General features: G+C 42.7%; 1 protein-coding gene across 4 annotated transcripts in view; it reads left to right on the forward strand.

The window, feature by feature from the left end:
- Positions 1-16775, forward strand: part of ZFAND3 (zinc finger AN1-type containing 3) — a 558612-nt gene extending 541837 nt beyond the window's left edge. For all 4 annotated transcript variants that reach the window (XM_029592911.1, XM_029592912.1, XM_029592913.1 and 1 more), the window contains one exon: positions 14327-16775. In XM_029592911.1, the coding sequence (XP_029448771.1) occupies positions 14327-14481 (155 nt within the window). In that variant the 3' untranslated portion in view covers positions 14482-16775. The remainder of the gene's footprint in view (positions 1-14326) is intronic.
- The last annotated feature ends 508 nt before the right edge of the window (positions 16776-17283 follow it).

The following is a 17283-nucleotide window of genomic DNA, read 5'->3' on the forward strand; positions in this document are numbered from 1 at the left end:
TAGCTTGAGATTTATTTAATGTTTGGGTACATTCCAAGTACTTGTGACTTGGATTGGCCATTGTTGGAAACAGGATACTGGGCTTGATGGACCCTTGGTCTGACCCAGTATGGCAATTCGTATGTTCTTATTTTCTAGCAATCTCAAAGCTGCTCTGTCTATTACCAGCCCAACACACACATACATAGGCGATCCAATAGTATTACTCTATAAATTTTTAATACATCAATTAATCAATGAACATCATTTTCCAGAGCATATTTATCAATGTATTTCAAACATATATCACTAGAAATACATACACACTAAAGCATAAATATATCCATAATTACATCAGTGATACAGAGACATGTGCAACCTCATGGACATTATACCAGCATTACCATCCCACCATAGCAGCACTGACTTAAAACTCCCCTCCAAACACTCATACATTCATATCACACACACTCCCCACCCACTAAAACACCAAACATCTAAAATCCCCAACCCTATAGCTGTCGAAGTTATCTATATCTCAAAGGCTCCACCACTTACTAATATCATATGGGAGCACTACACCACCTCCCTCACACCTCTAAAACCATCAAAACTTTGATGGTTGGAGCTATCTTCATTTGGGCGCGATCCACCACGTTACCAGCCCAGACAGATAATAATATAATTCCCACTTATCATGGGAATCATACAGAACCAAACCAACAGGTTACAATTTGATTACACATTTCCCTCAGTCATATCCTTATATCAGTTGCTGTACCCTAGAGCCAATCAAGGGTCAGGACTATAATCCCCAAACCCAATCATATACTGATTCATCAACTTATCAAGCCTTAGCACACCCCTCTGTCCACCATCTTAGTCTAAGACCAGTACCACTTAAGCCTCCATCTTGTAAAGGCAACTCGTGACATTTCTTCATTCTTATAAAACGATAGCCTTGCAACTCCGCTATGATTGTGTCCCAGGTTCTAATCTAAATTTACCCCTGGTTCTAGAAAGCTAATTACAACACCAAGTCATAAGATTTAGATTAATGCAGAAAACAACACTAATCTAACATAAAACTTGTTCCACTGCATGACACACTATTATCTGGCCTGCCTGGAGATCTTACGACCCTCAGTAGCCCTCCAGAGTAGGGGGCCATTCTCTATTCAGATTCCACACTGTCAGTCTGAATTATTACATCTTCCAGTTTGACAATGATTTCATCTAGTTGCTCAGAATCATCACCATCAAAAATGTTTCCGGTGTGGGTATGATCCCAACATCCTCCTCAGTAAATATAGAGGAAAAGAATTAATTTAGTTTTTCTGCTATTACCTTGTCCTCTCTGACCACCCCTTTTCCCCCTTGGTCATATAGGGGCCCAACTGACTCTCTCACAGGCTGTTTGCTTCAGATGTACTTGAAAAAGATTTAATTTGTACCTCTGGCAAGTTTCTTTTCAAATTCTCTGTTAACCTGCATAATTACTTTTTTGTGTCTATCTTGCTATTGCTTATGCTCTTCTGTTTTGTTTTCCTTATTTGGATCTGCTTTCCATTTTTTGAATGATGCCCTTTGGGCTTTAATGGCCTCTTTCCTCTCACTATTAAACCAATTTAGCAATCAACCTTTTTTAATACTTGGAATACATTTTGCCTAGGCCTCAAGGATGGTAATTCTAACCAGCTTCCATGCCTCCTACAAAATTTTAATCTTTTGGATTGCTCCTTTTGTTGGAAAAAAACTACATTACCTTAATTTCAGTCTCCCTTTTTATAATTAAATGTTACTGCAGTAGTTTTCCTTCATATTAGACTGTCAGATTGTATTACAATTATGATCATTGTTGCCAAGCGGATTCACCACTTTTATCTCTTGCACCAGGTCCTGCGTTCCACTGAAAGATCTAATATAGTTCAGCTCCCCCACACGTTGGTTCTATGACCAACTGCTGCATGAAGCAGTCATTGATGACATCTAGGAAATTTACCTCCCTTGCATGCCCTGATGTAACATTTACCCAATCAATACATGGGTAATTGAAGTCTCCCATTATTATTATTATGTTGCTCATTTTACTAGCCAGTCTAATCTCTGTTAGAATTTTACAGTCTGTTTCTTCATCCTGGCCAGGTAGGCGGTAAAATATCCCCCCTACTATACTCTTCCCTTTTAACCTTGGAATTTTATCCATAAGAATTCAAGACTGTAGTTTGTTTCCTGCAAAATTTCTATCCTGTTTAACTCTATGCCATCGTTTAACATATAGTGCCACCCGTCCACTAATTTTATCTGCCTTGTCATGTTGATATAATTTGTACCCTTGTATCACAGTGTCGCATTAGTTATCCTCCTTCCATCAGGTCACTGAGATGCCAATTACGACTATATCTTCCTTTGCATTCTAACTGTTCAGTCTTATTTTTCAGAATTTTGACATTTCCATACAGACATTTTAAACTAGTTTTGTTGGTATTTGCGTTTTTATATGTACCCACAATCTGCTTATTATCAGATGATACAGGCAGTTTGGTCTCATTTTTATCTATGTGCTCCATATTTTAAGTACATCTGGGGTTTTCAGCTTTTAGAATAACCTCTCTATAAGGACATTCTCACTTATTCAGTTTGCTAATATTTTGGAACCATGCACTGCTGAGCCACTGTCTGCTTTCCCCCAAGGTCGGTTTTAAAAGCTGCTCTATCTCCTTTTCAAAAAATAGTGCCAGCAGTCTGGTTCTACTTTGGTTAAGGTAAAGCCTGTCCCATAAGAATAGGCTCCCCTTTCCCTAGAATGTTCCCCAGTTCCTAACAAAGCTAAAACCCTCTTTCCTGCACCATCTTCTCATCCATACATTGAAACTCTGTAGCTCAGTCTCTGGGGTCCTGCACATGGAATAGTGAACATTTCTGAGAATGCAACCCTGGAGGTTCTGGATTTCAGTTTCCTACCTAAGAGCGTAAATTTAGTCTCTAGGAACTTCCTCCTGCACTTTCCTATGTCATTATCTACGTGTACCATGACAGCTGGTACACCATCTATACACCATCCTTACTGGTAGGGTGTGGCACCCGACCACAGCATTCACATGACTCCATTTCTCTGTATATTATGGGGAGCATTGTGGTGGGGAGGGGGGAGGGAGGGGGTACATGTTCTATGGCTTTGCATATTCTATATGTTACTTGCATGATACTCGGCTTATGTATCTCCCTAGATTGTTGGGCTATCAGCAGGATGGTTCCCCAACTGTATGGCACTACACGATGGGTTATAATGCAGACTGGGGTCCTATTCAAGATTTCATCTCAGCAAAAACAGTGGAGTCGGCTGAGGGCCCCACTGGCCTACTGAGCTATAGCACCGGAACTTACACAACTGTTTTCCACTTCAGAGTATGGATAAAATACGGCTTTTCTCTTGGAATGTTAACGGGTTGGAAAACCCATAAAAAGGAAAAAGATTCTACAACAGCTAAAGAGAAGTGGAGCCTTGACAGCCTGTCTCCAGGAAACCCACCTCTTGGCAGTGGAAAGTGCAAAGTTGCATAGTGACTGGGTGGGTACCTGCCACTTCTCGCCAGCCAAGAATAAGAAGGGAGGGGTGATCATCCTAGTCCATAAAAAGTTAAATTTTAAAATACTTCAAGTATCTCCTGACCAAGAGGGCCGATATATTTTCATTAAGGGATTATTAAACGAATGGCAAGTGTCTATCTGCAATATTTATGCCGCCAACGAATACTCCCACACTTTTTTTTCTCAGATTTCTAACTTTTTAATATCCAACTCCCAAGGGGATTTATTTCTGATGGGAGATTTTAACTGGGCGGCGGATCCCTCTATTGACAAATACCCGCCCAAAGAAAGGGGGACCACTCTTAAGCAGAAGGGTTCAATTTTCCTCAGCCAACAGTTAGGATTGATTGATGTGTGGAGAGTCCTACACCCGGGTGAGAAAGACTTTACCCATGTCTCTAGAGCCCATACCTCTTTATCTAGAATTGACTATATTTTGGTCTCCCTGCACACTTTCCCAAATATTTCCCATGCTGAAATTGGACAACAAATAATCTCTGGCCACTCCACCTGGGTTGAGCTGAGCCATAATGCCTCTAGAGGCGGCTCTCCTAATACCTGGAATACCTAGAAATGCCCAAGCTACCTGAGCTCTGACCCTGAATTTCAAACTTTTTTGAAAAGCAAATGGGAAGAATTTATGTTTCATGATCAGCAACATGCCTCCAATCCTCAATTATTTTGGGAGACTGGAAAAGCTGTGATGAGAGGCGAAATTATTGCCTTTGTAAGTAGGAGGGAAAAAAGTCTCAATAAAACCATACTCCATTTAGAATCCACTTTACGTAAGGCCAAGGACTAACTCATTCGCTCCCCCACCCAAGAAAACAAACAGAAACACCCTTCGATGCTAGAAGATCTCAACGCATACTTTCATCCTGGGGCCCAACATACCCTGCAAGTATCCGAACATAGTTTTTTCAGATACGGAAACAAGACAGGGAAATTCATTGCAAATGCAGTATGAGTAGCACAGGAGAAAACTATTATTGACCGCATGAAGTTACCCTCTGGTGAACTCGTATCCTCAAAGAAATAATTTGTGAGGCCTTTAAACAGTTCTATGAGTCCCTATACACAGATGATGTAACAGGTGGGACGAGGGAAGAAGAAGAGTTTTTTAAAGACCTGACATTACCAACACTGTCTGAGGACCAACTGTCCTTTCTGAACCACCCTTTGTAGACATTTGAAATTCTTAAAGACATTTATGAGAGTAAGCCCGGAAAATCTCCAGGACTAGATGGGCTCTCTTATGATTACTATAAAATACTTAAATTCTTTGTCACCGCCCCTATGACAGATTTATTTCACGAGTGCCCAAACCCTCGGCTCCTTTCCGTCAAGTTTCAGTACAGCCCATATCGCTATCTTGGCTAAACCCGATAAAGACCTTCAAAATCCGGCATCATGCCGACCCATATCTTTGCTAAATTGTGATTGTAAAATATTAGCTAAAACCCTGGCAAACAGACTTAGCTCTATTTTGGACGGTCTCATCTGTCACCCACAGAAAGGCTTTGTTAAGGGACAGGCGGGAAGCTCACACATTATAACGCTACTCTCAGCTATGCACACCTGTCAAAAACACCAAATTCCAGTGATAGCCATAGGATTCGACTTAGAAAAAGCTTTCGACAGGGTCTCTTGGCCATATTTATTCTCGGTTCTGCGAAGATTTGATTTTCAGGGAAATATCTTATCTTATATCGCCCTACTCTACCAAAATCCACATACTCATCATAGCAAATGGTTGCAAATCGAACCCGGTAATAATAAAGCGAGGGGTCAGGCAGGGGTGTCCCCTTTTCCCCTTATTATATATTTTGTCAATATTTATTTATTTGTCGAGTTTTATATACCGTCCAGTTTCGCCATCACAACGGTTTACAAAGTTTCGATGTTTAACAGATTTCAAAATGTTAGTTCAAATGGTTGTTAACATAGATATTATAATTTTTTACATAGATATTATTTTCTTATATTGGTTCAACAATTTTGTTTAGTTACAATGTGAGGGGGGTGGTGAGTTAATCATTGGGTGAGTTGGTAGGCTTTGGTAAACATCTAGGTTTTTAGATCTTTTTTTAAAGTTTTTAAATTTTCTTGTGTTCGGAGTTCAGTTGGGAGGGTGTTCCAGAGTTTAGGGCTTCCTAGTGAAATTGCTCTTTTTTGAGTTGAGGTGAGTTGTTTAGAGTGAGCAGGTGGAATCTTTAGTAGTCCTTTATTTGCTGATCTGAGGTTTCTGTTTGGAGAATGCAGTTTTATGGATGAGCTTAGCCAGTTTATTTGTTTTTCGTACATTATTTTATGTAGTATGGAAAGAATTTTGTATTCTATCCTAAATAGAATACAAATAGAATATAAATAAAATACAATAGACCCCCTAATAAGGAAAATATTACTTTCTAAGACAATCAATGGATTTTCCCAAGAGCCCCATCCTTTTAAAGTTGCGGCCTTCACGGACGACATCTTAATCTTTCTGTCATGCCCCTTTATATCCCTTCCTTTATTACTAGACCTCCAACAGGCTTTTGGCAACTTTGCGGGCTTAAAAATAAATCAGAAAAAGTCAGAAGCGCTAGATGTATGTGGCACCATACAACAACATTGGCCAGGACCATTTCCGTTAAAATGGGTATCTGGAGCCATGAAATATCTAGGAATTCGAATATTGACCTCCTTGGATAGTTTATATTCCAAAAATATTTCTCCCCTTGTAGAAACTACATCAAAAGTGTTGTCCAACTAGAGCCACCTACCATTATCTCTTTGGGGAAAAATACACCTATATCAAATGATAGTCCCCAAATGGCTGTATATTCAAGTGGTCCTGTTGTGGATGTCTAAAAAAGATCATAAGGTTCTTGACAAACTCCTCTGACTTTTCCTCTGGAAGGGCAAGCAGGCCCAACTCCCGTTGCGGATACTATACAGACCACTGGTCCAAGGAGGTCTAGGGTGCCCGAACCTCACACAATATAATTTAGCCTGCATGTTACATTGGGTAAGGGACATTATAATCAACTCATCGGACTTCCTTCCATATACTCAGCTCACACACTGGTACGGAATCTGCTCCCTCAACTATACTATCCAATCCCCCGCACAGGAAATATTGACCAGTTTAAAATCCCAGGTCTTAATAGAAGCCGGCAGAAAGGCTTGGTTCAGTTTGTGTAAGCAGGTGGGTCATCCTTCCTCCATGTCACCCCTTCTGCAATTTAGCAGCAATCCATTATTTCCCCCGGGACTAGAGATCTGTCTTTAATATTTGGAGGTTGAAGGGGCTGATATATTTCTATCCAATGTTCTCTCCCCTTACTCATCATCTGCTCAGTTTTCAAAACCTCCAAGAAACATTTCACATACCTAAACAGCATTTCTATGCCTACCTACAGGTCAGACATTTCATTGACCAACAAGGTGAGGCACTTCGTGAGACGTCTTCTTCACTATTACTTCGAAGGATCATTTTAGACTCCCCCCCAAACATGGCTGGAAGCCCTCCATCTCTACATTTCGTCAAGCCCTTCTGGACGAAGTCCCAGTGGAAGGGATTAGCTCCCTTTTTTGAGCACTGGAAGGAGTGGCCATTATTCCATTTATCCCTCACTTATTTCCGTCACTGTTTCTCAGACACACTCTCCATCTCAGAAAACGTTCTCCTCCGCAAAACACACTTTAAATTCTTATGGTATTACTACTAGACTCCCTGTAGGGCTCACAAGGCATGGCAAGTCCCCTCTGACCTTTGCTCCAAATGTAACAGCTACCTGGGAGATTACACCCACATGTTTTGGTCTTGCCCTAAAATACAATACTTTTGGAATCAAGTAGGCCATTTCGCCTCTCAGCTGATGGGCTATTCCATTCTGATGGACTCCAATACATGGCTTTTTGGGACCCAGGCATCCTTGGAAGCAGCTATCTTGGATTGTGTACTGCTGATTAAGAAAATGGGATTTATGGGCAAGAAATCTATTTTAATAAACTGGATACATCCGACCGCCCTGTCCTTGGAACACTGGAACCAACCAGACTATTCACCCAGGAATTTCAGCCAGAATGCATTCTCCTAAACGTTTTCATGACATGTTAACAGTTTGGAAGTCATTCCAAAACTATCTGGCCCCCCTGGCTCTTGATGCTTTATGTGCAAGCCTGTAATACCTTTTAGGTGTCTTTCTCTCCCTCAGGCTAGAGGCACTAGTGTCACATCCAGATAAAAACTATGGTGTGATCAGAGGGCTTATTGGGGACAAGTCATGGGCTCTAGTTATGCATGAAGGGAATCCATACACTCACACACATACTCACACTTTCACTTATTGTAGCGCTGTTTCTTCCTTTCTTTTATTGTCCTTCATACATTTCTGATTGTGATATACGGATCAAAGACTGTAGAATATGCATCAAAGACTATAACCACCAATTGGGGAAGGGGGGCTAGGGAGGGAGAGGGATCAGGGGAACAAAAAACAAGAAAAAACGAGGGAGATGAATGTTTTATACTGTTTTTTTTTATTATGTACATGTTTTTCTAATTCTTATTGTGACTCTTTACTTATTGTGACCCTTTAAGTACCATCAAGGATCCTAATACTTAGTCCATATTATAATATAGCTGGAGGGGCATGGGAGCATAGGGAGTTAGTGTCTTACTTTTACAATATACTGATACCTTTTTCTTTAAAGAATGCAGCTATGTCAGGGGTTGGCAGCTTCTACCTCCCGAGCCTTATATGGCTCTCTGAGCACACAAATGCAGCTCCCAGGCTTCTTCACGTGGGTGCTGTGCCGATATCCCTCCCCAAAAAAAATCTGTGGCAGCATCTATGGCCACATGAGGGAGGGAGGCAACATACAGGCATCGTTAGAATACGCAGGGGAGGCAGAAGACAGCACGCCGACATCACTGAATGCATGGGGAGGGAAGAGGCAGCATGCCAGCTTCACTAGAACGCATGGGGAGGGAAGAGACAGCATGCCAGCTTCACTAGAACGCATGGGGAGGGAAGAGGCAGCATGCCAGCTTCACTAGAACGCATGGGGAGGGAAGAGACAGCATGCCAGCTTCACTAGAACGCATGGGGAGGGAAGAGGCAGCATGCCAGCTTCACTAGAACGCATGGGGAGGGAAGAGGCAGCATGCCAGCTTCACTAGAACGCATGGGGAGGGAAGAGGCAGCATGCCAGCTTCACTAGAACGCATGGGGAGGGAAGAGGCAGCATGCCAGCTTCACTAGAACGCATGGGGAGGGAAGAGGCAGCACGCCGACATCACTGAATGCATGGGGAGGGAAGAGGCAGCATGCCAGCTTCACTAGAACGCATGGGGAGGGAAGAGGCAGCACGCCAGCTTCACTAGAACGCATGGGGAGGGAAGAGGCAGCACGCCAGCTTCACTAGAACGCATGGGGAGGGAAGAGACAGCATGCCAGCTTCACTAGAACGCATGGGGAGGGAAGAGGCAGCACGCCAGCTTCACTAGAACGCATGGGGAGGGAAGAGACAGCATGCCAGCTTCACTAGAACGCATGGGGAGGGAAGAGGCAGCATGCCAGCTTCACTAGAACGCATGGGGAGGGAAGAGGCAGCACGCCAGCTTCACTAGAAAGCACGGGGAGGGAAGAGGCAGCACGCCAGCTTCACTAGAAAGCACGGGGAGGGAAGAGGCAGCACGCCAGCTTCACTAGAACGCATGGGGAGGGAAGAGGCAGCATGCCAGCTTCACTAGAACGCACGGGGAGGGAAGAGGCAGCACGCCAGCTTCACTAGAACGCACGGGGAGGGAAGAGGCAGCACGCCAGCTTCACTAGAACGCACGGGGAGGGAAGAGACAGCATGCCAGCTTCACTAGAACGCATGGGGAGGGAAGAGACAGCATGCCAGCTTCACTAGAACGCATGGGGAGGGAAGAGGCAGCATGCCAGCTTCACTAGAACGCATGGGGAGGGAAGAGGCAGCATGCCAGCTTCACTAGAACGCATGGGGAGGGAAGAGGCAGCATGCCAGCTTCACTAGAACGCATGCGGAGGGAAGAGGCAGCATGCCAGCTTCACTAGAACGCATGGGGAGGGAAGAGGCAGCACGCCAGCTTCACTAGAACGCATGGGGAGGGAAGAGGCAGCACGCCAGCTTCACTAGAACGCATGGGGAGGGAAGAGGCAGCACGCCAGCTTCACTAGAACGCATGGGGAGGGAAGAGGCAGCATGCCAGCTTCACTAGAACGCATGGGCCGCAAGGGGCTGAGTTGCTGTCTTCGGCTCTGTGAGCCACAGAAGGGGGAGGCACTGTCCTTGGCCACAGAGAAAGAAGGTCCTTTCTTCAGCTCATAATGTTGAATCACCTGGCCCTGGCTGACACAAGGTAATACAAAAGCAGATTTGCTGAGGCAGATTGAGTAGGACTGCTGAGGATTTATTTAGCTAAACTTGATTACTCGCCCTACCCTTTCAGCTCAGGGCAAGATGAGGGGGGTGATTGAGAGAGTGACTTAGTAAAGGTAAGGGACGGAGAGACTGCTGGGGATAGGGAAGGGATTGAAAGAGAGTGTGATTGATAGGAGGAGAAGCCGATTTACAAAGTGTCCCACTGTATGACAGGGTTGCAGCTTTCAAAATATTTTGGACAAAGAAAAACAATGTTAAATGGTTCTTGTATTTTGAAAGGTTGCAAATCCCTGTGCTAGATGTTTGACTGCCAGGCATATATTTTCTCATTTAAGCTGTGCTCTTCTGAGGCCTGCGTGTGGGTTGTAAGGGCACTTAACAATCCTTGAGTGCAGCATTACATTTACAAAATGGAGGGGTAAAGAGGTAAAAATGCAAAGTTTAAAATGTTTCAAACCCTAGGTTTTGGCGCCATGAATGGCGATTGAACATTTTGAATTGAATTGGCGATTTTTGATTGAATTGGCGATTGATACGTACTCCCGTGAATGCCGGTATAGAAAAACACAAATAAATAAAATAAAAAAATTTCTCAGAGATATGTTACAAATGGCAGGCCAGATTCTGACTTTTGGGTGAAACACCTATAGTTTATGCTCGTTTTCAAAAAAAGTACATGGGTAACTTTTTGTTGAAAATTAGAATAAAGTACATTTGCTTAAATGTGCCTAAAAATGACTCTGGAAATATGCCTCCTTGCAGTCCCATTAAAAGTACATGAGCTGTGGAAGAACAGTAGACTTTAGCCAGGCAGAGGAAGGCTGAATCATTTTACCTGGGTATATAGCTTTGAAAATTAGTTCTTTAAAAGTTTCTTTCCAAAGGACATGTGATAATGGGGTGGTCGACTTTAGTTTGCTGCATTGATAATGAGGAAGAGACTATAAAGCTGAGTAGGAGATGTGGATGGCCTGTTTGGTTTTTATCTGTTATCACGCTCTCTGTTTCTGTGTATTGTAATGGTTCTCCATCGACAAGCAAGACTGAATTAGGTGACATCATCTGACTGCTCTGAATGCACCTTTGTTTCTAATCTCATAGAGCTTTTGCTCAACTGAGCATGTGTGGGAATTCCTGCACAAGTGTTGCTTTGTGAGCTCCCTCAGTCTTTTTTCATCTGAGCTTCAGCACTAGGATGTGTACTCTTCTCTCAGAAGAGAGAAAAAATATCAATAGTTTTCTTCACACTGTAAGCAGCTTCAAGGATTGGGTAAGTGTAGGAAAATGGCCATCCCTGCCTCAGCCCAAACCATGACCAGCCAAATTGTTACCACTGTGGCCAGATATCTCTGTGCTCCCAAAAGTCCAAGGCCTGAATAATGGAGAAACTGCATAAATCTTCAGAGCTATAATCTGTTCTCTTCCCAGAGCAGTGCCTCATCTGGTTGTTTGGATGCTGACTTGGAGCAGTATCCCCCTTCAGCGGAAAAGGCCAAGTCTTCAGGATCAAGCAAACTGAAAAAAGCACCTAAGAGAAACAGCGCCACTCTTTGAAGCCTCCAATGCATCCAGGACTGAAAAAGCATTGAGTCTTAGCTCCATCGATGTGGCTGATGTACCATTCACTGGCGCTTTGGACTCCAACACCATTAAAGTGCATTGAGCCTACGGTGAGGTCTCCGATCCCAATGGGACCAGTTGTCTCAATCCTTAACCACCAAAATTCAGGTTTCTCAGAAAATGAAGCGAGAACTATGTTGGTGGCTAGACTCTGTTGTCCAATAACCAATAAGAGGAGGAAGGACATAAAAAATTTCATAATGTCCATCTAGTTCAAAGTTTTATGTTTAGACAAGCAAAATATTCAATGTATCAGCATCAAGCCAGAATGTTCGTATCAAGAAATCAAAGATCCCCTGACACAGGCCGTGTTTTGTGAAGACTGCATCAGGAGGGAGCCTAATAAAATAATAGAAGTCAAAATCAAAAAGAACAGTCTCATAAATGGACCTATATATCTGAGATACAGACAAACTGTGTAGAAGCTATACTTCAGCTTACCCAGAGGTTGTGGGAAACTTGAATGAGATTGAGTTACAATGAAACAGCATTTAATCTGAAATAAAGGACAATATAAGAACATAAGAAATTGCCATGCTGGGTCAGACCAAGGGTCCATTAAGCCCAGCATCCTGTTTCCAACAGTGGCCAATCCAGGCCACAAGAACCTGGCAATTACCCAAACATTAAGAAGATCCCATGCTACTGATGCAATTAATAGCAGTGGCTGTTTGTTTATTTATTTATAGGTTTTTTTTATATACTGATGAACTTTGGGAACATCTCATCTGTTCACAATAAACGAAATGCAGCTAAAAAAGCTTTACAGTGAAACAGAACAATACGCATAAAATTAAATTGAATAACAGAGGACTAAGTGTCGTAACATACAAGAGTAAAACTGAGCGATTAAATTATATGGCAAAAATATAACTAATTACAAAATAACTAATTACAAGAAGAAAGTCAAATAAGTCAGAGTCATAGGGGGGGAGGTGAGGTGTTAGGAGTATGCCTGCTTATTCCCTAAGTAAACTTGATTAATAGCAGTTAATGGACTTCTCCTCCAAGAACTTATCCAAACCTTTTTGAACCCAGCTACACTAACTGCACTAACCACATCCTCTGGCAACAAATTCCAGAGCTTTATTGTGCGTTGAGTAAAAAAGAAATTTCTCCGATTAGTCTTAAATGTGCTACTTGCTAACTTCATGGAATACCCCCTAGTCCTTCTATTATCTGAAAGTATAAATAACCGAGTCACTTCTAATCGTTCAAGACCTCTCATGATCTTAAAGACTTCTATCATATCCCCCCTCAGCTGTCTCTTCTCCAAGCTGAACAGCCCTAACCTCTTCAGCCTTTTTTCATAGGGGAGCTGTTCCATCCCCTTTATCATTTTGGTTGCCCTTCTCTGTACTTTATATGTACTTACATATAATGTAAGTGTCCTTAGAACATATGGTGTAAATATCCTGAAAAACATACATTTAGCTTTTAAAACATGTAAACTCTATGACCTTGCAAGGAGAAAAAGTGTAAAGCTTACCCACAAAACACATGGTCAACCCAGGATTGCTAACAATCTCATAGAAACCTAGCCGGGGGGGGGGGGGGGGGGTAACATCTGTCAATCTAGTTTTAAAGGTATTTACAAGTGTCCCATCCATGCATTAAACTTACCAAATCTGAAACGGAGCAGACGAGATAATGCTGACAGAGCTTGCAAGGGGTTAGAAAGCAGAAAGAAAAGGTCTTATAAGAAAAACCCCTGCTTGTCAATGGTGAAAACAAGTTTGCTTACCATAGACAGTAGGATGAATTAGCCTTGCCAAATACCTGCCCACCTCCCTGGAGAGTCAGCTGCTAGCTAGATTTAGCTCTAAAATCGACCGAGTGGTCTCCTGAGGCAACGCTCACATGGGAATTCCCACATATGCTCAGAAGATGGCTTCACCCCACATGTCATGGCTAATTCATCCTGCTGTCTACAGAGAACACCGTTTATGGTAAGCAAACTTTTATTGTATTGTTATATAGTATCATATATTTACACAATGATAGGAAGTTAAAAATACTTTCTGCCATCTTTGAATTATAAAAGTAGTAATAAGTTCATTTTAGGTTGACTTTAAGCACCTCAGCCATCTCCCTGTGTCACACAAATGTTGAAGATTGCCTGTTTGGAATTGTAGAGACATACATTTCCCAGAAATTTAGAAATGAGTGGGGAAAAAAAACAGTAGGAGTCAAGAAAATTGGGAAATAATAATTGTATATGAACAGCAGTGTAGCGCATTGTGCATACGCACATTTATTAAATATCTGTGTTTGAACAATTAAGAAATCTGATGTACAAAATCACATCAAAAGCAATGATACAAAATATGAGCAGATATAAAATATACTTATCCAAAATGGGACATAGGCTGTGACGACAAATTGTCATAAGTGGTAACCATGTGGAGAAGGATATCCTTGGAGGATTAGGGAGCTTTGCCTCCCTGACCATTCTTCCACGTTCCCTGCTGAAGCAGCCGTATCTTCCAGGATTATTCAGTACTACAGCTTCCTCCCCTCTCTCCATCTCTCGGTGGATGGTAGTCAGAGGCCATTTCTTGTTCTGAATTTGAAGCCCTCGATTTCAGCCTCGCTATTGGCTTCAGTCCAGTAGACTAAGGAGCCTCTCTGAATCAAAAGCATAACACTTGCCCATTTAAGTAAACTCCAGTGTATTGACCTGATGTGCATTCATGTTCTGAGCACTGTAATCTTAGGCTGTGTTTTGTCTTTTCAGGTTATGTGTTCTGTATGTTACATCGTCTCCCGGAACAACACGACTGCACGTTTGACCACATGGGCCGGGGCCGCGAGGAGGCCATTATGAAAATGGTGAAACTGGACCGGAAAGTGGGCAGGTCGTGCCAGCGCATTGGAGAGGGCTGCTCCTGAGATCCACACTTGGGAACCTCACTGCTCGTTCTCTTAGCTCACTAATGTTAGCCTTATTTAGGACAACGTCAGCCAGACTCCCTGTACTGGGCAAGATCCAGGCTACAGCCAATCAGGTTTTTTTTTTTCTATAGCCAACAATGCAAGTCCAGGAGTTTTAGGGAGCTGGTGATGGTTAAAATGCATAGTGGCTAGTAGGCACCTTACTAATCAGCCACACGTCGAACAAAGACACCAGGAATTTGATAATTGTGTCTATCAGTACGGCTAGTTAATTTATAACAAAACAGTTCCAAAGGTTTTTCTACTTGCAGGAACCAGCGGCCTCTTCACTGTTGTATTGTTGTTACATTAACTAGCTAATAGAAAATGTCATTCAGTAAAATGAAAGAAAAACCCTTAAATTATAGAGGCTGCCCTGCCATTCCTGCACTGAGAACCTGTAACCGTTTAAGATGGCGTTTTCTCTGATGGTGTGTACAGAACACAGCCATGTCCTGATTGGTCATTCCTGTCTTCACAGGCATGCCTGGCTAATGGGAATTTAATATTACCAGCATCAGGGACCCCCATCTTTCCAGTTTTTATCAGATCAACAAGAAAGGACCACAAGATTCTTATTTTTAAATAATTGAAGCTAACTTAGTATAGAAAAAAAGTTCATTTTGAAATTCACTCCATCCTCCACGTCTACAAGGCATCGTTTCTGCCTGGTATCAGAGTTTGCCAGCTCCATGTTAGCCCCTTGTACTGACTACCAGACCTATGCAGTGACTTCCAGCAGCCTAAACCTGATTAGCTCGCGTCTGCCACTTGCAGAGTGCAGGTATTTCTGATCAAATAAGGCTAATTTCACAGCACAGTAGCAATGGTTGGCCTCTGCAGGCCACCTTTCTGTAGCTATACATATATATTGGGAGGGGGGGGGGGGAAGGACATTTTGGTAGCAAACTGAATTCAGTAACAGTATTGGGGAACAACCAGGGAAGAGGGCAGGCATTGCCAACTTAACGTTGTACTCCTCAATTCCAGGCATTAATGGGATAAGTCAAATAAAGCAAGGGCTAACCAGCCTCAATTCTATGCAGCCAGAGGGGTTAAAGGGAGAGCCAGGCCCACTGATAGTGCAAGTGAAGCATGATGAGATGGTGTAAATGGAGTCTGAGGAGACAGCTTGCAGCTCGAGTCTGTCCGAGGGGGAAGTGGCACAGACTGTAGCAAATACCGTGGTGCATGGTCTCTCTTGGACAACGTTCATGCAGGCAAAAAAGGGTTCTGGTCAGTGTGTCCCCAGTCTGTTTCTGTAGCAGTGCTTTCTTTGGCGTTTAATAAAGCATTAACAATCAGATTTAGCATTAAAGCGGGACTGGGGGAAAGGAAGGATTTGGGCCTTTAGCTGAGTTTGAAAGTTTCTTTCAAGGAGTGGACTGATTACTGCTCGGTAAACATAGGATCTGGATCAGACCTGCCTCCCCTCTCAGCTGCGTTGGACAAGTCCCTGTCATCATCTTCAGGTCTTTGCTGCAGCAGAGAGAGGGGGCTCTTCAGCCTGAAAGTGCCCAGAGTGTGTCCGATGATGAAATGCAGCACGTGACCAGTGAAGGAGTATTGTTATAAAATGCTCGCTTTTGGTTCTTTTTTATGTTCACATTGTGGAGATGACGACAGAGTTTTCCCAGCTCCAGCCTCCTCCCTACCTTGGTAGGAGTACATCCAAAGCTATTTAGTGACAGGATCCTCTCTCAACTGGTGCCAACAGGAGTGAATAAAGCCTAGATGCCAGCTGCCACAGCATTGCTGTACTCCGCCTGGGAAGACATTCAGAGGGCCTGGCAAAAAGCTTTTGGTCATGATGAACACTGGGAGGAGCCGTCCATGTTCCCCGATCCCCTTGCCACATGCATGATTAGCTTAGACTGGACTCCAGCGAGACTCTAACACTACACGCTGACAGCTCATCTGGATCAATGACCATGTTCACTTCAAAACACAAAAAAAAAAAATCAGAGGATGATTGAAGGGGAGGTTGTTCCTTCACAGTATCTGTTCTGTGAAGTTTGTCAAAAGGTAAAGAAAAGTTTAAGTTGTTGCATCTTACAAACAAAATCTTATTTAATCCTTTTGTGTTCTAGATTTACTTACACATGTAGCCTAGAGCTGTTTTAGTTTAACAATTCTAAGAAAACAAAATATTAAAAGAATCTTGTAACTTTATTCTTTTTTTCTCCCCTCTCCCCTGCTGGAAAAAACATTTAAACCAATCAGATTAAAGTTTGAATTGATTTCCAACTTCATGGAGCCTCTTTCTGAACTTGGAAGTTGTTTGATGACCCGACATTGAAAGTAACACACAACTTTAGAATTGTAATGACCACCAGGGTTTGTAGAAAGAAAGGTCAATAAGCAAGCTGTAGGTGATACCTTTGTGTTGGACTAAATACAATTTTGACACATTTCAAGAGTGCACTCTTCATCAGATCAGGAAGTACTCAGAGGACAAGCAGGAAGGTAATCCTCACACATGGGCGACATCATCAGATGGAGCCCGATGCAGAAAACTTATGTCAAAGTTTCACTGAGCATGCCCTATACCTTGCATCCATGCAGGGTCTCTCTTCACTGTCTCTTTTTTCCCATGGAGCTTTCAGCCTCACGGGTTGATTGAGCTCTAACATCTTGGTGCTTACATTGTGCAAAAATTCATTTTTCGCATTTATTTCCTTCAGGTCCATTGCCTTGTCCCTAGTTAGAGTTTTCGGCATTCGGGTTTTTTTTCATGTTCAGTTTCCCCCCCGGTGGTGT

Source organism: Rhinatrema bivittatum, chromosome 3, assembly GCF_901001135.1.
Source record: "Rhinatrema bivittatum chromosome 3, aRhiBiv1.1, whole genome shotgun sequence".
Lineage (NCBI taxonomy): Eukaryota > Metazoa > Chordata > Amphibia > Gymnophiona > Rhinatrematidae > Rhinatrema > Rhinatrema bivittatum.